This window comes from Crotalus tigris, unplaced genomic scaffold (genome assembly GCF_016545835.1).
Source record: "Crotalus tigris isolate CLP2741 ecotype Arizona unplaced genomic scaffold, ASM1654583v1 scf7180000018833.132574, whole genome shotgun sequence".
NCBI lineage: Eukaryota > Metazoa > Chordata > Lepidosauria > Squamata > Viperidae > Crotalus > Crotalus tigris.
The window spans coordinates 98,254-125,108 of NW_024097223.1; the positions used below are offsets into that span (position 1 = coordinate 98,254).

The window sequence follows — 26,855 nt, forward strand, 5'->3', positions numbered from 1 at the left end:
AAAGAGATGGCTGAATTAAGTTGGTATATTGACATAAACCTGGCAAGAGGGTTCTTCCAACCCACCTGCTCGCGGGTTGCGATCTTAGTGTTGTTCAAGGAGAAAAAGGACAGCAGTCTATGCCTATGTGTGGATTTAAGGGGTCTCAATGGCATGTGCATAGAAAACCTATACCCCTACCACTTATGAAAAATCTATTAGCCCACCTAGCAAAGGGTAAGATCATCACAAAACTTGACCTGCGGGAGGCTTATTATAAAGTACGGATAAAAAGGGGGAACGAGTGGAAAACTGTGTTCAACAGCCCGTTATGGAGTTATCAATATTAGGTGATGCCATTCGGGTTGCAAGGAGCCCCTGCTGTATCCATGCAGCTGATCAACGAAGTGCCGCATGAGCATTTGTATCAGGGGGTCCTTGTTTACCTAGTTGACATCCTAATATACTCTACGAACAGGACAGACTACGTTATGTTGATAAGACAGGTATTCGAGAAATTCCTGCAAGCACAATTGTACGTTAAACTGTCCAAGTGTGCTTTCCATCAGATGCAGATGGACAACCTTGGGTATTGGATCTTGGAGGAGGGAGTAGAGATGGATCCAGCTAAGGTTCAGGCTGTGCTCGAATGGCAAGCTCCACAAACATGTCGCCAGTTGCAAAGTTTCTTAGGCTTTGCAAATTTCTACTGGCAGTTTATCCCCTCCTTTGCTACGGTGGCTTTACCTTTAATGGAATTACTCTGAACCAAACACTCGGCGAGTAAGCCATGGCCTAACCAACCATTGCCATGGTCACTCGCTTGCCAGAAGGCTTTTGAGAACTTGAAAGTCCTTTTTTCGAGGGAGCCGGTATTACGACATCCAAACCCAGGGAAACAATTCATTGTGCAGGCAGATGCCAGTGATGTGGCAATGGGGGTGGTTTTGCTTCAGAAAAATGGCCAAGGGGTCCTGCAACCTTGTGTATTTACATCGCGTAAGATAACCGGTACTGAGTGAGCATGGGCAATATGGGACAAGGAGGCATTCGCTGTCAGGTGGGTGTTGGCCACATGGCGACATTTCTTGGAGGGGGCCAAAGAACCATTTGAAGTATGGACCGATCACAAGAACCTCAAGGCCCTACAAATGCCTCACCGCCTTGCCCCTAAACACATGAGGTGGGCACAGTATTTCCAGAGATTTAGTTTTCGTTTGAAGTACGTGCCCGGGGGAAAAAACTTTTTGGCAGATGCGTTGTTCTGAATGCCACAATACAACAGCAAGAGGGAGGAGGGAGTGCAAGCCATGATACCCCCCTGCAGCAGTCAGACAAAAGAGGGACTATAGTTAGACCAGCAGAGGATTTGATGCAGGAATTGCAGAGAGCAAGTATAAGTGACTCCTGGTTGCTGGAGCATCCAGCCATATTAACCGAGAGGAGGAGTTGGCATGGAAAGGCAGTAAGATCTATGTTCCGGAAAAGGTATGGGCGAAGGTTCTCCATCAAAGTCATGATGTTAAGCAGGCCAGTCACTTCGGCTTTCTGAAAACCTTGTATTTACTCAGATGCCAGTTCTGGTGGCCAGGAATGAAAACAGATGTGGAGACATATTTACGGGAATGTCCCGTATGTGCTACCACATTACCCCGTGTGGAAAAACCGCCTGGATTATTGCAACAAGTGTCCAACCCGAACCAGCCTTGGGAAGAGATAGCAATGGACTTTATTATGGAGCTCCTGGACAGTTATGGAAATACAGTGATATGGACAGTAATAGACCTTTTTTCAAAACAAAGGGTTTTGAAAAGGGTTTACCATCTGCTCGATGCTTGACCAAAATGTTTATAGCACATGTGTATCAGTTGCATGGGGTACCACGATGAATAATATCTGATCGGGGTGTACAGTTTACCGCCTGATTCTGGAGGGAGTTCGTCTGCTCAATCAGTTCATCACAAGGCTATAGTTCTGCGTCCCACCCCAGCACTAATGGAGCAGCTGAATGGGCCAATGCAATGGTGGAACGGTACGTTGACTATCAACAAATGGACTGGGCTGACCTTCTACCGTTCGCTGAGGTGGCATATAACAACGCGGTCCACAGCAGCATCGGCTTCACCTCCTTTCAGGTGGTGCACGGGATGGAGTTTGTCCCAATCCCTGAATGCCCATAGGAAGACCCCTCTCTTTGTCACTTGCAGGACTGGATGCCCCAGATCCGGGAGGTGTGGGACTCTATAAAGAAAGCCTTGAGAAAAACAGAAGAGGTTTCGAAAACACAGATGGGCAAAAAATTTCAGATATAATATAGAATTAGAGAAATGGGAAAAAATATGGGAAATAAACATAAAATTGACTATGTCAGCAGCATTCAAGGAAAACCAGTTGAAGATGTTTTACAGATGGCATCTTCCACCAGCAAAGCTTGCCAAGATGTTCCAGAACAATTCGCCAACATGTTGGAAATGTAAAAAAGTACATGGAACATATTATCATTTATGGTGGACATGCCCAGTTGCGAAAAAATACTGGACTAAAATAAGAAGATGGATGGAAAAAATAATAGAAAAACCCATGGACTAGAAACCAGAGATCTTTCTGCTGGGTATTTTAAACAGAAAATAAACAGAAAATAAAATAAAGAAATATGGTTCTTAATTCTACATATAACAACGGCAACAAGAATAGTATACGCACAGTTCTAGAAAAATGAGAATATACCATTATAGGAAGAAAAATCCTGGACTGTGTTGAGATGGACAAATTAACAAAATAGATAAAAGGAAGATACAGAGTACTATCTAATATGGAATAAGTGGTATGATTGGTTGGAGACTAGAAATAATAAAGGAGAATAAATGTGGAAAGGTCAAAAGTGGAAAATGTATGTATAATAATGTATAGTAATAATATGTATTATTTTTAGTATGAGGTATAGTATGAAGGAAGAAAAATGTAAACAACAAACAATGGGACAATAAGGACAAATATATCTAAAGAAGAATAAGGGGGGGAAATGCAAACAATAGAAAATTACCGTTACGAAATTGCTATTAAAAAAAGGAGTATATACTGTGTGTGTATGTATGTTATGTTTTGTTGTTTAAAAAAACAGGCACCACAAAACCCTTCCAGGCTGGAGACATGGTGTACCTGTCAACCAAGTACCTGAAACTGCACCTACCGTGCAAAAAAACTGGGGCCGAAATACATAGGCCCATTCAGAGTGCAACAGGTCATCAACCCAGTGACAGTACGTTTGCAGCTTCTCCGCAGTCTTGGCAAGGTGTACCCGGTTTTTCATAGTAGTCTATTGAATCCAGCAGTAGGATCATTGTTTAGACGCAAGAAACAACCACCAGGTCCTGTTGGGGGGATCATTATGAGATCTGGGAAGTACTCAATTCCCACATCCACCAGGGTTGTGTATAGTACTTGGTAAGGTGGAAGGGGTACCCAATATTGGAGGCCTCTTGGGTGGGGGAAGTGGATATCGCAGCCCCTAGGTTGTTATGACGGTATCACCACAAATACCCTCATAAGCTGGGGGGGGGAAGCTAACTGCGCCATCTCCCACGGCGTATACCTAATTGCATGTCTTTTCTTCTCTTCCAGGAGGAGCCCTGGTAGAGGGGGCCACTTGTCCAGCCCTCCAGGCTCGACATGGACAGGTGGGGGGAGGGCAAGGACGGCGTGCAGGGTGGAGGACAACGGAGGTAACCAGCATCAGCAAGACCAACTGCCTCCAGCCAGCTGGAACCTTTGGCCACTGAACAGCTGATACGTAGCCGCATGCCAGATGATAGTTCTGGAGGTGTTCCTCAGCCCGCTGAACAGCTGATGGGCTGTTGGGTTACCGGGCTGTTGGGTCGCCGGGCAGCTGGGGAGCTGCCATTAGAGCTGTGCTGTCCGACTAACAGGACGCTTACCGGACTGTTTGCAAGGCAGGCGGAGAGGGTGATCTGCAGCTGGTTGGGAGCCGAGGACAAGGTCTGAAGCCGGCTGGGACGGGCCGCGGAAAGCCAAGGCGGAAAGGCTGTTGGGCATTGCCAACAGCCACTTGAGATCGCACGGCCGGATGCTGGTTAGATGGGTGGGGGTGAGTTTACTGCCTGTGTGTATATATACAGCGCTGGGAGGCGGTTGCTCCCAGCGTGGACTTTGAAAACGGTGTATCTTTGAACTGCATGCGGAGGATTCCTCTCAGTAAATTGAAAACCACCTGTGAACTGCTCGACTCTGAGTCTTTCTTTCCAGGGATAAGATAGGATCTTTGACAGATTGTCTACTTAGAACTCCAAGGTCCCTTTCACAGTTACTGTTTTTGAGCCAAGTTTCATTAAATCTGTACTTCTACCTTTGGTTTTTCCTGCTTAAGTGTAAAACCTTGTTTTTTTCACATTAAATTTCATGTTGTTGGATAGGGCCCATCATTCAAGTCTGTCAAGATCCTTTTAGATTTTGAGTTTGTCTTCTGGGGTGTTGGCTATTCCTGATATCTGATAATTGATAAATTAAGAAAAATCAAGACATTCTCTCTTACACAATCTGGGAACAATCCAGATTTCATCACAAACTTCATTCTGATCTAATCAAACAACAAAATGTTACATGACTATTTCTTGCAATAAAGCTATCAGGCATAACTGCAAGGAGCACATTAAACAAAGTCAATATCTTTAAGCACCATTAATTCTGAGAGGGACCTTAAACATATGCTTGATTGTCTCAGTCTGAATCTTTGGCAGAATGGTTTCAAGCATTATCAGTGCAAGGTGAAACATGTTAACTGAGATGGCAACCACATGTTAGCTACAAGTGCAGTTTTAAAAATGAAAGAAAGGACTTTGATTTGCTGGGTATAACAGAAAAAATATAAGGGCTTTATAGTGTTTCCAACAGGTATTATAGGTGCTTTGATTAAATTCATAACATATTTTACAGCCATGAAGTATGCCTTTTCTGTGGCAGTACTTGCCCTTTGGAACAACATCTCCTCCAACATCAATATGGCTCCCATCCTGATGACATTCAAAAAGACTCTGAAACTTGATTTTCTCTGAGGTCTTGGGATAAGGTGATGGTTAAGCCTCTAGAAGATGTTTTGTTTGCTATAAAGAGTTTGCTTTGGGATGCATATGATCTGTTTATTATTTATTTACTATATTGTTTATTTAATGTATGGCATACCATGTTTCCCTGAAAATAGGACCCAGTCTTATATTTTTCTTTGCCTCTAAGAGGCATTAGGTCTTATTTTCAGGGGATATCTTATTTTTTCCATTGTCTTGCCTTGCAGTGGCAGCACCAACAGGCCTGTTCAGCAGGAGCCCATGTGGCCACTGCTTGCCCACTTCTGTGGCTGTTCACTACTGATCTCCTGTGATCTCACGGTACTTTAGGCTTGTTTTCTGCAAATAAAGGCCTCAACAAGATTTGTGGCAAAAGGCTGAAATATTGAAGTCTTCCCTCCATTTGTAAAGTCTTTTACCATCTTTGCAAAAAGCCTCTGCCATACGTCAATCCAGGGCTCCATTCTCAGCTGTAGAGGCCTTTTCCTGAAGGCCTCTCCAGCGAAACGGAGGCAGGGGCTCCATTCTCAGTTGCAGAGGCCTTTCCTGAAGGCCTCTGCCAGGAAAATGGAGGCTGGGGATGGCGTGTGTGAACGGTGGTGGGCGGCTACAGAAGTAGGCTGGTGGCGGCTATGTGGGTTGCTGCTGGACGGAGCTGTTGGTGCTACCACCATGAGGTGAGGATTGTGTTAGGCGTGGGAGGACTAGCTGTGGGGGCCCTGAGGTAAGCGGGTATGGGGTACATGGGGCAGCTCCATTGCCTCCTCCATCTGCCTCTCTTTGTGGCAGTGGCACCATGAACAACTAGACAGAATGGGTGGGGGGCAGCCAGCTGCACAGGCTCTTAACTAGGGCTTATGTCAACATCCAAAGAAACTTATTGTCAGGGCCCACTTCAAAACCTTATCCTAAGAAAGCAGGACTCTTGGAACAGTTTCTTTCCAAAAGCAACTTTTATTAGGAGAAGCTGATAGCAGGCATAATAGACAGGATCTGAGGGTTTCCTGCTCAGATCAATAGGTTAAAAGAGTCCCAAGTAAACCCCACCCCAATAGTTCAACTGGTCAGTTTGAATGGGCCAATCCTCAGGTGTTAAGTCCGCTGTGGGAAAGGAGCTGATAGCTGCTCCCATGCTTATGATGACGTTGTTGGGTCTTCACACCTTTCCTTCCACAGCGAGAGATAAGCCAAATGGCCAGAGGCACATTCTTTTCTCACCCCAAGGTAACATCAAGGGAGAGACAGTTCAAAGAGTAAGTTTGCAGAAATAACAGAAAGGATACATTGTAACAAAGCAAATGAGCATATCACAGAGCCCCCCTTCCCCTCAGGAGAATGGCAGAACCCTCGTAAGAAAAATAAAGAAATGAAATAGATTCCTCCTCCCCCCCCAGGAAAATAATGGGTTCTGACACCTATTTTGCTTCAGCCATATATGCATTTGACTTGCCAGCAGTAGCAGGGGGAGGGGGCATGTTTAGAGTTCTCAGAGCACCTGTGAACCAGCCACCTCGGGAACCAAGGTCATCGGAGGAACCATTGACTGAGAACTGAGATAGTTCTGGGACAATTCTCATAACACACATCTGAAAATTAATTGGGGAATGTAACTTGTACTGTCAGGGGAAAGGGGAGTTTCTACTTTTTTAATTTTCTATCCTGGTGCCTTTTTCACCCGAACTGTTTTTTTCCTTTCATCAGTGTTGATATGCTGCGTTCAATAAAGTTTTGCATTAGAGCTTGAACTATTTCAGCTGTGCTCACTTGTACCACTCATTGTACCACTTTTAGGATATGGCAACATCCAAGTACCACCAGTCGCCTAGCAAGGTGTCAAAAACTTGATGACCCCCCCCCCAAAAAAGGAAAAAAAATGATGAAGTACAGGTAGTCCTCAACTTACAACAGTTCATTTAGTGACTGTTTGAAGTTACAATGGCACTGAAAAAAGTGCCCCCCAAGCCACAGCCGAGCAAGACACCTGCCTGCCCGCCCAGCTGCGCTGTTCTTCTTGTCCGAGGTTTTCATTGTTGTGAGCATTTCTGTTGAGGATTGGCAGCGGGGGTGAGGTGGGGTGTTTTGGTTTTATTCCCCCCCCCCTGTCTGCTGGGTGGTTGCAGCAGGTTTTGGTCACTTCACAAGACCCTGGGACACTGAGACCATTATAAATGTGAATCAGTTGCCAAGCATCTGAATGTAAATCACAAGACCCTGGAGAGGCTGCAACATTCCAGTTGATCGGCGCTTCTTCTGGGCTCAGTAGAAGCACCAGGATCAGTGCTGCTTTCCAGCTGGAGCCTGGCACTGATACTGGCACTTCCGCTGAGCAATGACAGCCCTGCAGCTCCAGTCATCTGTCGCTCAGGCTTGTGCAGTGCTGACACCAGTTCAGCTCATTCCCCTCCCCTGCTACCACTTTTCTAGGATGGTCGCGTACTATCTGCCAGGTACCAATGTACCACAGATGGTACCCATACCACTGGTTGAAAAGCTCTGCCTTAGGTCTAGTTTAGTGAAAAATTTCCCTTTCAAGAGGTGGGATAACATGTCCTTCATGAGAGGTAGGGGGTATAGATTACTTTCACTGATTGCATTCAGGGTGTGGTAATCCACACACAAGTGTAAAGTGCCATTGTTCTTCTCTCTAAAGAGGATCGGGGCGGTTACCTTAGGCTTGGCAGGTTCAATAAACCCACTTTCAAGGTTTTTATTTATGAATCTTTCCATTTACTCTTTCTCCTAAGGGCTCATAGAGTATAGTCTGGGCTTTGGGAGTTTTGCCCCAGGCTTGAATTCTATGGCACAATCCGTGGGTCGGTGAAGGTGAAACTCATCCACCTGCTCCTCACTGAAAACTCCAGCAAGTTCTCGGTATTCCTCTGTATTTCGGGTAGCCACTTTTCCTCTCCCATCAATGCTTTCTGAGTTCCTAAGTTTGGTAGGGCTCCTTGGGTTTTTAGGTTCACATGATCCCCCTTTGGGAAATTGAGGTCTGCCATCCTCCAATTTACCCAAGGGCTCCATTTCTTTAACCATTCCAGCCCTAGGATCACTGGGCATTCCATGCCTGGAGTCACTACAAATGTTATGACTTCCTCATGATTCCCCAGGGTTAGGTGGACTGATAAAGTGGCTAGTGTAGCTGGCACCCCCCCTGCTATAGACCCATCTAACTGGCCAAATGAGATTGGTTGTTTCAGCCTCCTCACCGGAATGTCCAAGTTCCCCACTAGCATCAGGCTAACGAGGCAGTGGGTGCATCCAGTGTCTATTAAGGCATTCACTTTTGATAGCTTCGGGCATGGAGGGAGCTAATATAGTCACTGTCTTGAGTATGGGTGCGATGGGTCCACTTACCAGGGGTTCGCCCTCTGAGCTGTCATCCAAGGTATCCACCGGCACTGCGGTGTGGGCCGGAGTTCCCTCCTCACATTTGGCAGGAGCTGGGGACTCCACAGCCCCTATCACCCTCATGGCAAGTTATTTTGGCATGACTGGGGACTTCCCTGATTTCCTGGCCGGTGATCGGTCTGGGTTATGCTGAGGGGCTTTTGAGTGGCATTCTACAGTGTTATGCCCCTCTCTCCCACATTTGAAACAGCCTGTTGACTTCTTGGCTGTATACTCTTGTTTATACTCTGCTACTGGACGTCTGTCCTGCCTCACTGTCTTGATTCTCTCGTGGGCCTTTTGATCAGAAAGGGGATCCTTGAATCGCCTTCTCAGAGAGGACATGAAGTGGTTGAAGATGTTGAGCTCTGAGGCATTGGAATCATGCAGGTTCACCATCCAACCTGCAGCCACTCCTTCCAGAGTGGATTGCATGATACGGATACAGGCTTTATCACTGGGGATGTCCCATCCGTTTTCTTTCTCCATGCCTTGCTTCCATTCGGATTGGTGGCTGCCCCATCTCAGGGTCACCTTTCTTATTCTCTTTTCCCACTCATCCTTCTTGCCAATGCCCATTGACCACCAAAGTTTGGGGTTGTGCGTTTCCACCACTTCCTCTCCTGAGAAGTATGACATCTCGGATCCCGATAGCTGGTGGGATCCTGGTTCAGGGGAAGGCTCCCTTTCTACTGGGTTTTCTCCCTTCCCTGCAGTTCATCCGGACAATTCAGACCGGCCAATCCCCAGGTGTTAGGTCCATTGTGGGAAAGGGGAGATAATATCATTCCTGCTCTGTTTGTAGTGTGATGTTCCACAGCTCTTCACACCTCCCTTTGAGAATGGAGAGATAAGCCAAGTCCCAAAGGTTTGTACTTCTTCCCCCCCCCTTTTCCTAGCTGCCCGGTTAGGGAGAAGAAGGTTCAGAGAGATGCATAGTGCAGGAGGCAATTTGTTACATTGTAATGGATAGCAGACATGGAGTCAGTAAACAAAAGGTTACATTGGAGCAAATAGAGGAGTGAACGCAATAAACCCGCATGCATATCCTCCTCCCCCTTGGGAGTATGGCAGAATCCAGGGAAAGGTGAAATTTATTTTTAGATCAGAGGAGATAGATAGAAATGAAATATAACTGGATTCTGACACTTATTTCCACATTATTGAAAGTGGAAGCCATGTATCAGACCGGCCCAGTCATAACCCAACAGGAAAAAGCAAACAGAAAAACTCATTAACACAAATTCTTTTGAAGCCCCTTGCAGCAAAATTTAACAGCTAACAAAGATAGAATAAGAAGATTAAAATCAGCAACCCCTCACCCAAAAAAATCCAACAAAGGAAATAGCAACCAGCCAGAAAGAAGTTGCCCAAATACTCCTTTAGAAACACAAAACCCATATTACACAAACTCCAAACTTCAAAGTCTCAGAACCATATAAGAACCCTTCCACTCACTCAGCTAATTGTTCAGCTGACCTAGAATCGAACTGCTGAAATAGTATTTCACTTCTGTCAATAAACATCTCTTCTTGAGCAGCCAGTTTCTTCTCATCTATTTCAAATGGCAGTAGCTTCAGGTTTTTTTTCCTTTTCTCTTTTCTCTTAAAGGTATAACCTTGCTGATCCTAAATTATTACCAGAAGCCAACATGGGTTTGTTAAAAACAGATCTTGCCAAATCAATCTTATTTCATTCTTTAACAAAGTGACTAAATTAGTGGATCAGCAAAATGCTGTGGATATAGTATACTTGGATTTCAGTAAGACAATTGACAAAGTAGACTACAACCTACTTCTTAGTTAAGTTCGAAAAATGTGGGATAGCATCACCACTAAATGGATTCGTAACTGGCTGACAAACCAACACTCAACATGTAGTCCTTAATGAAACTACATCCATATGGAGAGAAATACTGTAAGCAGTGAGGTAAGCCAAGGTTCTGTCTTAGGCCAAGTATTCTTCAATATCTTCATAAACAATTTAAATGAGGGAATAGAACTCATCAAATTTACAGACAACACCAAATTGGCAGGAATAGCCAACACCTCAGAAGATAGGTTCAGGATCCAGAGGGATCTCGACAGACTTGAACACTGGGTCCCATCTAACAAAATGAAATTCAATGTACAGAAAAATAAGGTTTTACACTTAGACAAGAAAAACCAAATACCTCAGCAATTTTTAGAAGTGTAGATTTTAACTTGTACAATTTTCCTGGCAATTGTTTAAAATAAAAGTTGCTGAGGTTGAGAAATGTTGCTCTAGAGAAAAAGAATTCAGTAAAATGAATTGTAGCTTGGAAATAGATTTTTCTAGTCCATCTTTGAGAATAGCCAGACCTGAAATAAGATGTGATGGATAATCAAGATCACAAAGAGAGGTTACTGCATGTGGCTTCCCTACGTTAAGTAGAACTCCATTATTTGATGTCTACATTTAGGTTTAATCTTCATGGATTTTTTAATGTTTAATTCTAGTAATCACTTTGATTATGTACCCTTTGTTTGATGTTAAGTCTTAATGACTACACAAATGAAACATCACTATGTATTTATTGCTGTTACACAGCTTCTGCAAAATTGATGACACAATTTCTGCAAAACTAAATGCTATTGGCTTCCCTTTGGGTATTCTATTATTTTCTATTTTCATGCCCCTGTTTCATATAACATTTTTGGTTATTTATGTTTTGTTGTCCATCTGCTTCTCTTCTGGCAAATTCCTTCTGGGACTTTGTATGCTTGATCACAAATTCCAACTCTCAGGCTGTTGCCTTTCTGTTCTTTGCTTTATAGTTGCAACCTTGTTTTGCCTTTAACTTAACTGTTCATAGCTAACTCTTATTTTCTTCTGGGCCCAATCCTGCCAATTTTTTTTCCTCAAGAAGCAATAGTACCACTCTATACTGCACTAGTTAGGCCACACTTGGAATACTGTATCCAATTCTGGTCATCACAATACAAAAAAGATTTTGAGACTTAGAAAGAGTGCAGAGAAGAACAAAGATGATTAGGGGGCTGGAGCCTAAACTGTATGATAGGGGTGGTTGAAGGAATTATATATGTCTAGCCTAATGAAGAGAAGGATTAGGGGTGACAGGATAGCTATTTTCCAGTACTTGAGAGGCTATCATGGAGATGAATGGGTCAACCTATTTTTCAAAGCATCTGAGGGCAGGACAAAAAGCAATGGGTGGAAGCTCCTTAAAGAGAGTTCAACCTAGAACTCAGGAGAAAATTCCTGATGGTGACTGTAGTGTCCTGGGCCTGATGAGGAAACTCAGCAGGCCCAGAATTGTTGCAAATGGTCCTGGGCATTCTAAAAGCTGCCCGGGACCAGACAGAGTGGCGCCAGTTTGTGCGCATGCACAAGGCGCGAAAAAAGAAGAACTCTTATTGGTTCACTCTGTCTGGGGTTCAAGCCCTATAAAAGGCTTGTGTGCCTTTTGCTTTTGGCTTGGAGTTGGACTAGGAGAATAAAGCATTGTTGTTTGTCTTCATCATTCACCCACGAACGGAGAACACTGGCGACGAAGGTGGGATCATTGCAAGCTGAAGAAAAAGATTTAAGGACTTACCAGGAAGTCCTGAAGAGGGGAAGTTGGCATCTGAATCAGCATCCCAGCCTGCCAGTATAGCGTTGCTGGAGGGTGAGCTCGGCTAAAAGACCCTTTCTCCGAACACCAGCTTGTAGAGGAAGCGAGTGGTGAAGATCATAAACTTTACGATGTCAAAGATTGGCCGCTTGACTGATTTCGATGTCTCCCACCCAGAGAAATGGAATTCCTACGTAGTACGGGTGGAGAGTTATTTCAGAGTAAATCAGATTAGAGAAGACGGCCTGAAGGCAGCAACTCTTCTGTGTGCCTTTGGACAAGAAGCTTTTGACATCACAGAAAATCTGGTGGCCCCTGCACCTCTGGAGTCAGTAGCATATGCTGACTTGAAGAAAATGTTGAAGGACCACTTCCAGCCAAAGTTATCCATCATTGCTTGGAGGCACGCATTCGAGCAGAGAGACCAGAGGCCAGGTGAATCTGCTGCGGACTTTATTGCGGCCTTAAGGCAAGCAGCCAGGCCTTGTGAGTTCAAGGATCTGGAAGAGAGGCTGCGAGATCGCTTTGTCTGTGGCTTAAGTATCAGAGACGTACAACAAAAGATTTTTGCAAAAGAAGATGTCTCCTTCCAAGATGCGTCGCGAGAGGTGGCAGCTGAGGAAGCAGCAGGCGGGTCTGTGAAGGCCTTGCGCCTCGCCAGGAATCCTCCAGAAACAGCTACCGTCCATCAAGAGGACGCTCGAGAAGGATCAGAAATGGATCCTGAAGAGGAGGTCGACAGACTTCACCAGCCAGCTGAGAGGAGGCAGAAGGGACGTCCAGTCAAGGCCCCAGCATCTTTTCAATGCTGTGGGTGCGGAGGACGCCACAAGCGAACTGACTGCAGGTTTCGCTCTGCCATCTGCAAGGCATGTGGCAGGCAGGGCCACATTGCATCCATCTGTTTGGGTTACCAGAAGGTTCAACTTTGGGAACAATTGCTTCAGAAAGGTACCAGGGTCCCTAGCCAAAACAGGGTGGGTTTCTGCGCATCGCTCAGGAGCATTCTAAGAACAGGAACACACAAGCCCCTTAAAAAGAAACTTTCCCTTAACGTAAGGTTGCAAGGGGTTCCCTTACTAATGGAGTTGGATACAGGGTTCGCTCTTTCCATTATTTCAATTAATACCTTTTAAAGGATTTGCTGCAGTAGTGGCCTTCGAGTTAAACTCAGGCCATCAAATCTAATACTCACTGACTTTCAAAATTCTGTGGTGTGTGTTGAGGGGGAGGCCACCCTTAAGGTACAGTATAAGGATTTTGAAGGTTCCCTAGATATGGTGGTTGTTGGGGGTGATCGTACGAGTCTTATTGGAATAAGGCCCTGGGAATCCAGGTAACTGGGCTGCACAGTTTGCAAACGCTGGGCCTTGCAGAGGTTTGCAAGGAGTTTGCAGATGTGTTTAGTTCAGAGCTAGGATCCTACAAGGGGCCTCCCATTTCGCTACAGTTAGACCCAACCATCACGCCCATCAGGTTTAAGCCTAGGAGGGTACCTTTTGCCCTCAAAGGTAAAATAGATGCTGAACTGGACAAATTGCTCCAGCAGGGCATTTTAGAACCTGTGGATTCTAGTCCGTGGGAAACTCCCATAGTAATGCCTCTAAAGGCTAATGGGGAAACACGTATATGTGCAGACTACAAGTGTACACTGAATAAGGCATTGCAACAGCACGCTTATCCAGTCCCTCTTGTAAGCTACATCCTGGCCTCCCCCAAGGGGGGGGGCGCATTTTTGCGAAGCTTGACCTGGCACAGGCCTATCAATAGCTACCTGTTGATGAGGCAGCTACAGAGACCCAGACTATTGTAACTCACAGGGGGGCTTTCAAGATCAAGAGTGCAATTTGGGGTAAATTGGCATATTCCAAAGTGTCATAGAAAGCACATTTCGAGGTATTCCTGGGGTCTGTCCCTATTTCGATGGCATCCTCATTGCTGGGGAGTCATCTCAATATTTAGCAGAAAGATTAAGGGCTGTCTTGCTTCGTTTTAGAAAAGCAGGCCTTAAGCTAAAGCAGGATAAATGCAAGATAGGAGTCACTTCCACTGACTTCTTAGGTTTCAGGATTGATGCCCAAGGCATTCACCCTGCTGAAGCTTAACTACAAGCTATTCAACAGGCCCCAACCCCCAAGTCCAAGAGTGAGCTGCAAGCCTTCTTGGGGCTATTAAATTTTTACCATGCATTTCTCCCACACAAAGCTGCAGTGGCAGAGCCGTTACATAGGCTCTTAGACAAGCAGACTCCTTGGCAGTGGACTAAAGTCCATGACAAGAGCTTCAATGAGGTTAAGGCCTTGCTCACTTCTAATGCTGTTTTAGCGCATTTCAATGAGCAACTGCCTGTTTGCATCGCATGTGATGCATCTCCTTATGGGGTGGGAGCGGTACTTAGCCATCTGAAGGCTGATGGGACACAAGTCCCTGTGGCCTATTATTCAAGGACTCTGTCATCTGCAGAGTGGAATTATGCTCAGATTGACAGAGAAGCCTTGGCCATAGTAGCTGGCATAAAGAAATTTCATGATTTCTTATATGGCTGCCATTTCACGGTCTATAAGACCATAAGCCTCTGTTAGGGTTGTTTACTACTAAAAAACAGACTCCACATATCATTTCTCCTCCTATGCTGAGATGGTCCATTTTCCTGTCAGCATATGATTACACTCTAGTTCACAAACCTGGAAAAGAAATGGGCCATGCAGATGGCCTAAGCAGATTGCCTTTAACTCAGGTAGAAGCAGACCCTGCTCCTGCCATAAATATTCTTTCCATTCAGGAGTTGCCTGAATCTCCCCTCAATGCTAGGGACGTGACTGCTGAAACTGCCCCTGTTACACGCTTACACGCGTGCTGACATGGGTGTTGTCAGGATGGCCTGACTCGTGTCCAGATGCGACATTTCAAAGTTTTTGGCAAAGGAGACATGCACTGTCTACCTTTAATGGGTGCATTTTATGGGGTAGCAGGGTAGTAATCCCAGCCTCATTGAGGTCTAAAATCTTGATCTCTCTGCATGAGGGACATCCTGGGATAGTTAGGATGAAAGTGCTTGCGCGCAGCCATCTTTGGTGGCCTGGATTCGATAAAGCCATCAAGGCCCAGGTGCACGGGTGCCAAGTGTGCCAACAGTCTCGGCCTGAAATGCCTCAGGCACCAGTTCATAGGTGGGAGGAAACTCAAACCCCATGGTCTATGGTGCATATAGATTACGCTGGGCCATTTCAGGGGCAATTCTTCCTGGTTATAGTTGATAGCCATTCCAAGTGGCTAGAGATTGTTCCTGTTTCCTCCACTACTACTGCCAGGACCATCCAGGTGCTGAGAGGAATTTTTGCATCACACGGTCTTCCAGATGTTCTGGTTTCAGACAATGGCCCTCAATTTACCTCTTCTGAGTTCCAGGCTTTTGTTCAGGCCAACCTGATCCGGCATGCACCATCGGCTCCCTTCCATCCATCCTCCAACGGCCTGGTGGAGAGAATGGTGCGCACCACCAAAGATGCCCTCAAGAAACTGACTTACGGTAACTGGCATCACAGGTTAGCTGATTTTCTTCTTGCACACCACACCACACCTTGCACGACCACAGGTAAGAGCCCAGCTGAATTCTGCTGGGGTCGCAGACTCATTATTAAATTGGACAGGTTGCACCCAGACCGGGTGGCTTCACAGGTGTCACATCTGGGGAGACTTCAGTTGGGTGATCCGGTCTGGGCTAGGAACTATGCTCCTGGTCATCTGTGGGTTCCTGCTGTCATCTGTAAGATCTCTGGACCTGTATCATACGAAGTGACCTTGGGAGATGGCCATGTCCTGCAGCGTCACATCGATCAACTGCGTTGGCGGTTGTCACCTGTGGATTCCACCCCTGCATCTGCTCTCAGGGGGGAGGGGGCCAAGGAATTAAGTCGCACTTCAGGTCAACCTCCTGAGACACAATCTCACACTTCAGGTTCACTTATGAGATACAACCTCACTGTTCCTGGGACGTACCGCAGGGCGCTAGGGACTTCCCAGGGGGGGTGCAAGGACATTCTCAGAATTCAGCTATTGTGCCGAACAGGGAGTCATGCGTATCCGCAAGAGCTCCAAACAGGAATTTACCTGAGACGGGGTCTGCTAATGAGGCAATTCCTGACGATGGCACCTCGGCCACTGGGGACTGGGAGTATTGGGGCACAACTGCAACGCAGGTCATGTCTGAGACTGGTTGTGGGCTTGAGGGACTAAGTTCCCTGGAGCCATACAGAGTAGTTGGGGAATTCTCAGCCAACTCAGAGGGTTGGGAATTTCAGCTGCTCTCATGGAGCCTGGGAAGAGCTCTGGCAATTCTGCCGGCATGCCTCACCAGGGGTCACCTGCAAAACTTGTGCATAAAAGTCCTGGTCTAGCAAGCCCAACAGACAGGCCAGTAGGCCAGGCGCCCTTAAGAACAAGTCCTGGTCTGCCTAGCCGGGCAGGTGAGCTGACATGCCAGGCACCCTCCCTAACCGTGCATAGGTCACAACGGGCTAAGGCCCCTCCTAAGCATCTAGGTGAATATGTGAGGTTCTTGTCAGTACAAGGGACCTTACATGTCTAGGTTGAGGAGATGGGACCTTTGTGGGGTAAAAGATAGACATGTGAAGTTCACATTAGAGAATGGTTTTGTTGGCTAACTATGTTAGTAGAAGAAGGGTGTCTGCATGTGAGCAGACTATTATTTTCTTTTGATTTATTTTATTATGATTATAATGAAGTGGAATTGTGTGTGCTCTATCCAGGGGGGAGGGGTGTTGTGTTCTGGGCCTGATGAGGAAACTCAGCAGGCCCAGAATTGTTGCAACTGGTCCCGGGCATTCTAAAAGCTGCCCAGGACCAGACAGAGCGGTGCCAGCTTGTGCGCATGACAAGGCACGAAGAAAGAAGAACTCTTATTGGTTCACTCTGTCTGAGGTTCAAGCCCTATAAAAGGCCTGCGTGCCTTTTGTTTTTTGCTTGGAGTTGGAGTATGAGAATAAAGCATTGTTGTTTGTCATCGTGAGTCTTCATCATTCGCCTGCGAACGGAGAACACAACATTGACAACAATTAATGAATGGAACAGCTTGCCTTCTGGAGTTGTGGGTATTCCATCAAGAAAAGAATGGAAAAGAATTTGTCCAGGATGGAATAAGGTCTCCTGTCTTGGGCAGAGAGGGTTGGACCGGAAAGACTCTGAAGCCCCTTCCAGCATTCTGATTCTATGAATTCCACACATAGACCTATACAGTACCAGCTTTACCCAATATGTTAGAACTTTAATATCATAGAAGACACGAAATTCTTTTGACAAGCCTTTCCAGTAACACAGCAATTTGTTTCAGAATTATGGTTTGCAAACTTGATTCATTAAGGAAACCAATTTTCTCAGAAATGTTCTGTGATTCCTTTACATAAATATATCTTACATCAGTCATGTCCTCTAGAAATGTGTCTATCAATAGCAATTCTTTCTTCTGGTAGGAAATCATCCTGACACAACAGACACCTTGCAAGTTTACCTCTGAGAGACAATTAGTGCTTTACTTAGCATGAACTAGGGACCTAACTCCTGCAGCTTGTAAATCATGATGGTGCAAGTCTTAGTGAGCTCTCCAAACACAGTATACTACAACATTTTCAATAAACCATAAGAAAATGTATTGCAGGCCTGTGATGAGACTTCCTTGAATAAATCAATACAAGAATATTTGAAAGTAACCAGAACAGTGACATCTTTCTAATTCCTGACTTAGAAAGGTCACCTGTAGAAAGTAGAAGGCAAACTGCTTTTCATTCTTCTTCAACACTCAGCCTACCATCTGAAGACAGAAAGAAAGATGGTAATGGGCCAGATTCATGCTTGGGACACCTGTCCAAAGAGGACAGTACTAAAAATAGCACCTGATTTTGCCAAGGTTTCCAACCAAGAGACAGATGGTAATAATTTCTGTCACTGTCAACCTGAAGAAGGAATCAACTTGCAATTAATACTTCCATACTTGTTTTGCAGTCCCTTGACTAATGCAGTTTGGCAGGCTGGACAGCTGCCTGAAAGAGTGATCAACCTCATTTCATTTCTCACATGTTACTCAGAATTTTATTTTCTGTGCAAATTAATGTTAGCACCTTGTTTATCTATAGATAGATTTTTTACCATGCATTATCTTTGAATCTATGAAACCACAGAACCCCACATCCCTTACACATATATTGGCTTGTAAAAATCAAACAAAAAGGATGATGGAATAAACCAGTGTTTTTCAAACTTGCCACTTTAAAATGTATAGACTTCAACTGCTGACTGGGGAATTCAGGAGCTGAAGTCTATTCTTAAAGTTCCCAAATTTGATAAACACTGGGATAGACTATATAACAGTCTATTGTAGAGGCTTATTCTTACAGTATGTTCTTACAATGGCTCATTTCAAAGGTATTAGTACCTCACATTATTTATGCTAAAAGAATCCAGAATTACATGTCTAAATATTTCTGGAGGTAATATTTACTTTACTGTTTATATGTCCACATGAGCTGTAAAATCCAGTTCCAAAGTACAGAAGCAGAACACAATAACAAGGAATTTAGGAGAAAGCAAGAAGGCCTTCTAAATATTCTTGTCAAGTAAGGAATAGAGTTGCTTAGCTTTTTTACTATCAATATGCCCAAACCCTTTAAAATATACAACACATTTTAAATATAAATGGATTGTTTATTTATGTTACTTTTCTCTTATTCTTCCAAGCATAATTGGTTCTATAATAATAGTGCATAAAATTTAAATGGATGGATACTAATGTACAAAAATATTAAAAAAAAAACATTTAATATCAAGAACTTGTTTCAGCTACACAGTTTGTTCATCTGCTCTTATACTGGCACCTCTGTAAACATTTCAGTTTAGCCTTCTGGGCAATTATAATTGCAAATGTGTGTTCTAGAAGTTACAAAATACAGACTAAATGACCTGGTAGGGACTTGGAGGTCTTTTAGTCCAACCAGTTGCTCAAGCAGGAGACCATGGCTGTGGATGGCTTTAGATTGAGTTGATACAGGCAAAAGATTTCTTTCTCCCATATTTGGGCCGACAGGGTGCATCAAAAAACACTCAAGGTAATTCTCCTCCCCTGTCTATTCCTTCCCTCACACAGCTGACAAAGTGAGAAAGAGCCTGTGGCCTAGAGGTCAACACAGCTGCCCAACGTGCAAGCAGCCCAGGTTCGAATCTCAGAAGGGTATGTCTGGCTGATGAGAGCTAATTAGCTCAAAATAGCTATTCCAGTCTCCCTTAATTCTTTGTTAGCAATCCAAAAAAATTTAAAATATCTATATATCTATATCTATATACACACACTTCAAGTGATTTTTATTCTATACCTCTCTTTATATAACCAAGGATTGTATTAGCTTTCTTGGCTGCCGCTGCTCACTGCTGACTCATATTTAAGTGACCGTCCACCAGGATTCCTAGGTCCCTCTCACAGTTATTGTTTTTTGAGCCAGGTTTCACCTAATCTTACTTGTACCTTTGGTTTTTCCTGCCTAAATATAAAACATTGCTTTTCTCCACATTAAATTTCATATTGTTGGATTGGGCCCATTATTCAAATCTGTCAAGATCTTTTTGGATCCTGAACTTGTCTTCTGGGATGTTGGCTATTCCTGCCAACTTAGTGTCATCTGCAAATTTGATGAGTTCCCTTTGTATTCCCTCATCTAAGTCAATTATGAAGATATTGAAGAGTGCTGGGTCTAAGACAGAACTTTATGGTACCCCACTGCTTACTTCCCTCCATGTAGATGTAGTACCATTAAGGAGGACTTATTGAGTACCATTTGTCAGCTAGTTACAAATTCATCTGGTGGTGATGCTGTCTATCCCACATTTTTCTGGCTTACCAAGAAGTAAGTTGTGATCTACTTTGTTGAATGCCTTGCTAAAGTCTAAGTGTACTATGTCCACAGCATTTCACTGGTCAACTAGGATCTTGACAGACTTGAACATTGGGTGCTATCTAACAAAATGAAATTCAATGATGAAAAAAGTAAGGTTCTACATTTAGGCACGAAAAAACAAATACACAGGTATAGTATAGGTGGTATGTCACTCAATAGTAGTAACTGTGAGAGGGATCTTGGAGTCCTAGTGGATAATCACTTAAATATGAGCCAGTGGTGCAGCTGCCAAAAAAGCCAACATAGTGCTAGGCTGCATTAACAGAGGGATAGAATCAAGATCAGGTGAAGTGTCAATGCCTTGGTAAGGCCAAACTTGGAATACTGCATCCAGTTTTGGTCACCACAAGGTAAAAAATATGTTGAGACTCTAGAAAGAGTGCAGAGAAGAGCAACAAAGATGATCAAGGAACTAAAGGCTAAAACATATTAAAAACGGTTGCTAGAATTGGGTATGTATAGTTTAATGAAAAGAAGGACAAGGGGTGACATGATAGCAGTGTTCCAATATCTCAGGGGTTACCACAAAGAAGAGGGAGTCAAGCTATTCTCCAAAGCACCTGAGAGCAAGACAAGAACCAATGGGTGGAAACTAATCAAGGAGAGAAGCAACCTAAAACCAAGAAGAAATTTCCTGAGAGAACAATTAATCAGTGGAACAACTTGCCTCCAGAAGTTGTGAATGCTCCAACATTGGAAGTTTTTAAGAAGAGATTTGAAATGGTATAGGGTTTGCTGCCTAAGCAGAGGGTTGGACTAGAAAACCTCCAAAATCTCTTCCAACTCATTCTATTCTGTTCTGTTCTGTTCTGTTCTGTTCTATTCTATTCTATTCTATTCATCACTTTGTCAAAGAATGAAATAAGATTGGTAAATTTGGTAAATAAAAATTGGTAAATAAGAAGCATATCACCATTCAGAATCCAATTTTTAGAGCCACATCCTATCAGTGTCAATGCTGAATAGTAGTATCTCTTTTCAGAAATCAGAAATATTTTTGGCAGTCTTTGATGGCCACTGTGGATATTTTCCTACTCATGTGATCTTTGGATAGATGAAGATTTTTTAACCATCCTAGTTTAATCTGCCTTCCCTGGATTCTGTCATACAATGAAGGGAAGGGGGTGAACAAAGGGGCTTTATGGCTCTCACTTCCTTCAGTATACTTCAAAGAGACTGAATGTGGATAGCACCAAAAGGCCTAATCATAACAAAGGGGGCTATTACCTTTCATGTAGTTTTCTCTGAAGTCTCCATCCAGCAGGCAGAAAGGAAAAGGGGGTGGGAATGTAATGCCTGAGACTGTCACTGGAAGTAGGGGGTGATTGAGTGGGGCTACTGGGAAACCCCTTAAAACCTTGAATGGGAGAGCTTGGACCCCAAGTCCTGTCTAGAACGCCTACAACCATTTTCTCTTAATAAAGGATGCCTGTTGGAAGAATTATTCCAAGAGTTCTGTCTTCTTAAGATGCAAAGTGGGGTGGGTCCTTACAATATATCTGATTTTGTTTCCCATGCAGATGGGATTTCTCTCTCTGACCTACATATGGCTTAGATTACAACTCACAGACTGACCATTTCCTCACTAGCAATTTCTAACATTATTTATTTATTTATGAGACTTATATACCGCTTTAAGTGCAAGCACTCTCTAAGCGGTGTACACCAGTAAGCAATGTATATATATATATATATTTACATTGCCCCCAACAATCTGGATCCTCATTTTACCTACCTCGGAAGGATGGAAGGCTGAGTCAACCAATCTAGCCCTCATTATGGAAATATAAATCCTCTCACTAATCTTACATAGCCACTGACTGAATTGTAATTTACACAACTGACAGACACCAGTTTGAGAATCAGAAATTTTTTCACCCACATGTAATTTCCACTGGGATCCTTTCCCAGTCCATCTGGATAGGACAGCACTCTTCCTATGCATTTGGGGAAACTGGGGGAAATGACTATTTCCTCGTCGTTTCCCCAGTCATTTTGAAGCATCTTCTACATTGCATAAAAAAAGTTTTTAAAATTCTACTCATATTTTCCAAACCAATTTATCATAAGATACAAGGAACTGCTGGTCTCAAACTATAAATGCAAGCCCCCTTTCCTTTTAGATTCAAAAAACAAATGACTGATACATTTCAATCCTGGCAGCATTCCATTCTTCCTGCTAAAGAAGTTTCCCTAATTTCAAAAAGTGAATTTCCTTCTCCAATCAAAAAGCCTCCAGACTACAGTTCCCATAACTCTGAATAAATATGAGGATTTGTAGACCTAATCCATCGGAAAGTTATTAGACTGGAAAAGAAAGTCCCGCTTTAATAGAAGCTGGCAAAATCAAAACCATCACATTGGTAAGTATAAAACATATACATTCAAGACAAAAATACACAGAAGACAATAGAAAAGCCCAACTGAATTTAAGGAATCAATTCTCTATGGTGTTTTGATAAGATTAGCTCTATCTATCCTGCCCATCCTTAAATGGATGAAAAGGAAAATCCAGGTCTCTCAAATAATATTGAAATAAGCAGGTTATACACAGTTTCCGTGGTGGATAACTGGATATGTACATGTAAATTGGTCGAATAGTTGCTTTTGTAAATAAGTCACATGTCTAAACTAAACACTCAAAGAAAGAAATACATTTTTTCAGGGAACAAGCTTGGACTAAGTCTTCTTACAATGTCAACTAAGTAATTCCCAGGAAGATCTTTTCATGGCCTCCTCCTACATTTTCACAGATACCAATCTCTGGTGAGAAAGAAATGCCTGAACCAACCTCTCAGGACTTAAAGTGATACTACAAGCTGTTAGTCCCTCTTTGTCATTACTCTAAGTTGTATCTCTTCTATCCACAAATCTGGCCATGATTCAATTCTGAGTTAGCCACCAAAACTGTGAATTCCAGATGCTGGGCAGCGAGAGTAGCAGAGTAGAAACATCTGGGAGGAAACCAGTAACTGAGATACATAAGAGACTCTTTCAAGATCTCTACATCCGTGGAAAGCATGGATGTTACTAAAAAGGGCAAGTGGGGGTGCTATACATTTTCTGCTACTATAAATTGCAAAATATGGGGATTTTGAAAGTGAATATGGCTGCCAAGAATAAATCAAATGCAGGTGCAAGATCTCAAGCCTTGGGCTGTTTACATATTTCCTCCCTGCTGTCACTATTGAAGGACAAGAGCACACAGGTGTGTTTTTCACCAAGAAGCAACAGCTGCACTTGTTCTACTTTGACAGAATGTCAAGCAATTGCTGCCCACAAAGTGGCACAGTCCAGACAACCCACTCCTACCAGCTCCCAGTGGACAAGATCCACAAGATGGGTGGTGTGTGTGTGTGTGTGTGTGTGTGTGTGTGTGTGTGTGTATTTGTGTGTCTGTATATATGAGAGGGGGGGAGGGGGGGAGGGAGGGGGGAGGGAGGGAGGGAGGGGGGGAGGGAGGGAGGAAGGAAGGAAGGAAGGAAGAAGCAGAAGCTGAGAGGAAGAGAAATGTGGCATGTGAATTGGCATCAAATCTGCCTGGTATTTGGGAGTCATTTGCTGTGGTTAGCTCACCAAGGGGTATAAGTTGGAAGAGGAAAAGTTCCTCCTGGTGTTAAATATATAGAATTCAGTTCAATTGTGTCCCTGGCTTTCCAGGCATTGGAGGAGCAGGTACCATGACTGTGAGGAGTTCTGGAGGAAAGAACTAGCAGGATCTCTATCTTCTTTTTCCCCTCTTCAAATTCATCAGTGGGAGCAAGAAGAGAAAGGTTCTGCCACAACTCAACAAAGGGTTGGGGAAAAATGCAAAGATCATAATTACTTTCGGTTCTATTTTCAAAGGCGTTGAAGAATCTCTAAAGCACCCCCCCCCCCGTTAAGAAACAAAGGCAGACAACAAGGACCGCAGGCATGAACCATACCCCCAAATCCAGGACGCAGCCTGTTGTCATAGCCATCCAGGAGACGATCCAGGATGCGTGTAAAATTCTCCGGCCATAATTTTTCTTCCTTTCTGAGCTGTCCCGGGAGCGCGGTGAGACTGGAAGTCGAAGGAAAGAAAGCGTGAAGCCTGGGGCATACGAAATCAGGAAAGGAAACGAGATAAGACCGCCACCATCGAGAGAAGGGGGACGCATCCTTGCCTCCCTGGTTCGCGCCCACTCCGAATTCTCTGCCACCCCACCCACCCCCTCCCCGATTCTGGGCATCAGGTACACAGGTGCAAGGAAACTGAGAGCGGCGGTGGCGGCAGCAGGAGGCGGAGAAGCGAAGCGAGAAATAGAGCGCTTACCAAGTCGCCAAGCACAGGAAGTGTACGAAGATGATCGACAGACCCGAAAACATAGCGATCGTTGGCTCCTTGGCAGAAACCATCTTCGCTTGCCATACTTTAAGCCTGGTTGCGCGTTTCCACGTCGCTAAACGCCTCTTCCAGAGAGGAGATCACCCGGCCACTAAAGAAGGAAAGGGGGGGGGAACGGAGAAGGAAAGACCGAGCGGGGCGGGGGAAGGAGAGGAAGGGCGGACGATCCCGCCACCGGTACGCACGATCTTCCAGCCGGGAGCCCACCTAGACAACGATCTGGTACACGCCGAAAGGCAAAAGCCCGGAGGAGGAAGACGAGGAGAAAGACGACGAAAAAGTAGGGCCCGCTCCTCAAGCTAAGCCTCCATAGCCCAAAGCTACATCTTGTCGGCGTCCCCGGAGCCGAGGCAGGTTAGCGCCCGAGCGCGCACACCAGTTCCTCCCCTGCGAGTTCTTTCCCTTCACTCTTTGGGGGATCCCAGGCTTTCAAATCCCACCTCTTCCTGAGGCCCCTCCTTCTCTCCTCCCCATTCCCATTTCTCCGATTCATCTCTCCTACATCTCATTTTTGCTTCGGTTTAATTTTTTTCTCTCTGCTTTAGCAAAATTGGGGATTAAAATCACCTCGTGGAGTGCTCTGGGCGGATCGGCAAAATCAATCTCGACGTAACAACCAGCTATTAATGAATTTCCGAGCATATGCAGAGTGCCTCGACGATTACCCTTAACGTATTACCCTCCCACATGAATAAAGGAAGCCAAGGGGAAAGTCCTGCTCGTCAGTCACCTCTTCTTCTGCAGCCAAAAGTACAGTATAAAGCTAATTCATGAAATAAGGAAAAAGTATCTATTAAATGTGTCTTATTTCCCCCCTCATAATCAAATAAATTACTAGCACCGAAACTATCTGGGATTAGGAAGCTTCTTTAAAATTACCAACTATTTTAGGAGTATTCTCAGGGATTTTTTCCTTAACTAGAATTAAACATTACTTTACCCAGGATTAAGATGAAATGTTAATATATATATTGCTAGTCCATGTATGATATGCCATATGCTAAATAACCAGAATTAAGGATAAATTTTGCTTTCAACACAAAAAGAGCAGAATGATTAACAAATCTCTCTACAGCCTGGCATTACACTGCCCCACTTAATTTGTCTTCTACCTTCCTCTGCTCCAGATGCTACAGACCTCCTTGAATGGCATTATGGGTGATCACATCAGGCCTGCAAAAGTCCCGGTGACCACAGATGGCAGCAAAAACGGAAACATCTAACTTGGCTGCCATGAAGCTTTTTATAATCCAGAATGGAGAGCCTGAGTGACATCTTCTCTTTCATTTCTTGAAAGCCTCTACTGAATTACTATCACCTCTCCTCACTGGCTGGTTTGCAGATGTTTTCTTTCTTCTTTTTCTGGCTAAGATCAAGTTGATGAACTCTTCATTGGTCCTCATGGCGGGGGTGGGTGGGAATTGCCTAGAACAGGGGTCCCCAAACCCTGATCTGTGAAATGGCATCAGTCCATGGCATACCAGTGTTGAAAGAAAAGTCTTCATCCTGGTTCATCCAAGCCGGGGATAAATAAACAACATGGCAACTGCTTTAGAAAGAAGGTTGCAGTTTATTGAAGAGCCAGACCGAAAGATGGTTCTGGCAGGAAAGAGAGAAAAACTGGGCAAAGCACATGTGGCAAGTAGGTTTTTATACCCTCTGAAAGCCTTTTGTTTGGAATAGTTTTCTGTTTCTGTTTTAGGCTTTGTATTTCCTGTGTCACGTATTCTGACCTGAGTCTGGGTGTGCCTTTCTGGTATTCTGATGGTGATAGGTTAGTCCTATTATCATATCCTGCTTCCCTGGTGATGGGACTAATGACTCCTAGAGTTTGGGTGGGTTATGCAGTTTTTAGGTGCCTTTGTCTTCTTGATCTCCTAGCTGGGGCCTTTCTGATGGTTTACATCTGCATTTGTACATCTGGCTTCTGCTTGGGACAGAGAGACTTGGGGGCAGGGTTGGTTTCTGCTTTTAAAATCCTTTTGAGGAAATATATTTTTCTGCCCTTTTAATATCTTCTTCTCTGCGGAACTGACTTCCCTCACCAGCAACTGGACCACACAAACAAGTGAAGCCCCATTGCGGGATGTAGGCAACATGCAAAATCATGCCGCCTCCAATCTGCAGAAAAATCTGCATTGAACTGATCCCTAGTGCCCAAAAGGTTGGGGGCCACTGACCTAGAAGATAGTAAAATCAGAGATAAAAATAAATGACAAATTGGATTACAAGGTGGATTTTTTCCCCTAGAAATTATGGAAAGCTGCAGAGAAAAGGGGAAGTTGCAAATTAACTGCTTTGTTAAAAACTGTCTCTCAACCCATCAGTGTATGCAGTTGGGTTATTTGTCACTCAACACAAAACACAGAAATGTCAAAGTCACAGAGAGGAAACTAATCAGTTACATGTGTGCCCTTACATTGTTGCTCTCTATTATCAAATCAGATTTTGGTGACCCAAATAATTTGTATCACAGTTCC

General features: G+C 44.2%; 1 protein-coding gene and 1 long non-coding RNA gene across 4 annotated transcripts in view; one reads left to right on the forward strand and one right to left on the reverse strand.

The window, feature by feature from the left end:
• The window catches only part of LOC120314124 (gamma-aminobutyric acid receptor subunit alpha-4-like), a 116,627-nt gene extending 92,189 nt beyond the window's left edge, over positions 1-24,438 (reverse strand). For all 3 annotated transcript variants that reach the window (XM_039356897.1, XM_039356896.1, XM_039356898.1), the window contains exons 1-2: positions 24,304-24,438; positions 23,933-24,051 (exon numbers count right to left, since the gene is read on the reverse strand). In XM_039356897.1, the coding sequence (XP_039212831.1) occupies positions 23,933-24,051; positions 24,304-24,386 (202 nt within the window). In that variant the 5' untranslated portion in view covers positions 24,387-24,438. The remainder of the gene's footprint in view (positions 1-23,932; positions 24,052-24,303) is intronic.
• Positions 24,439-24,587: 149 nt separating this feature from the next.
• LOC120314125 lies at positions 24,588-26,119 on the forward strand. Its single transcript, XR_005558347.1, has 3 exons — positions 24,588-24,729; positions 24,921-25,125; positions 25,503-26,119. It is a non-coding gene; the product is annotated as an uncharacterized LOC120314125 (long non-coding RNA).
• The last annotated feature ends 736 nt before the right edge of the window (positions 26,120-26,855 follow it).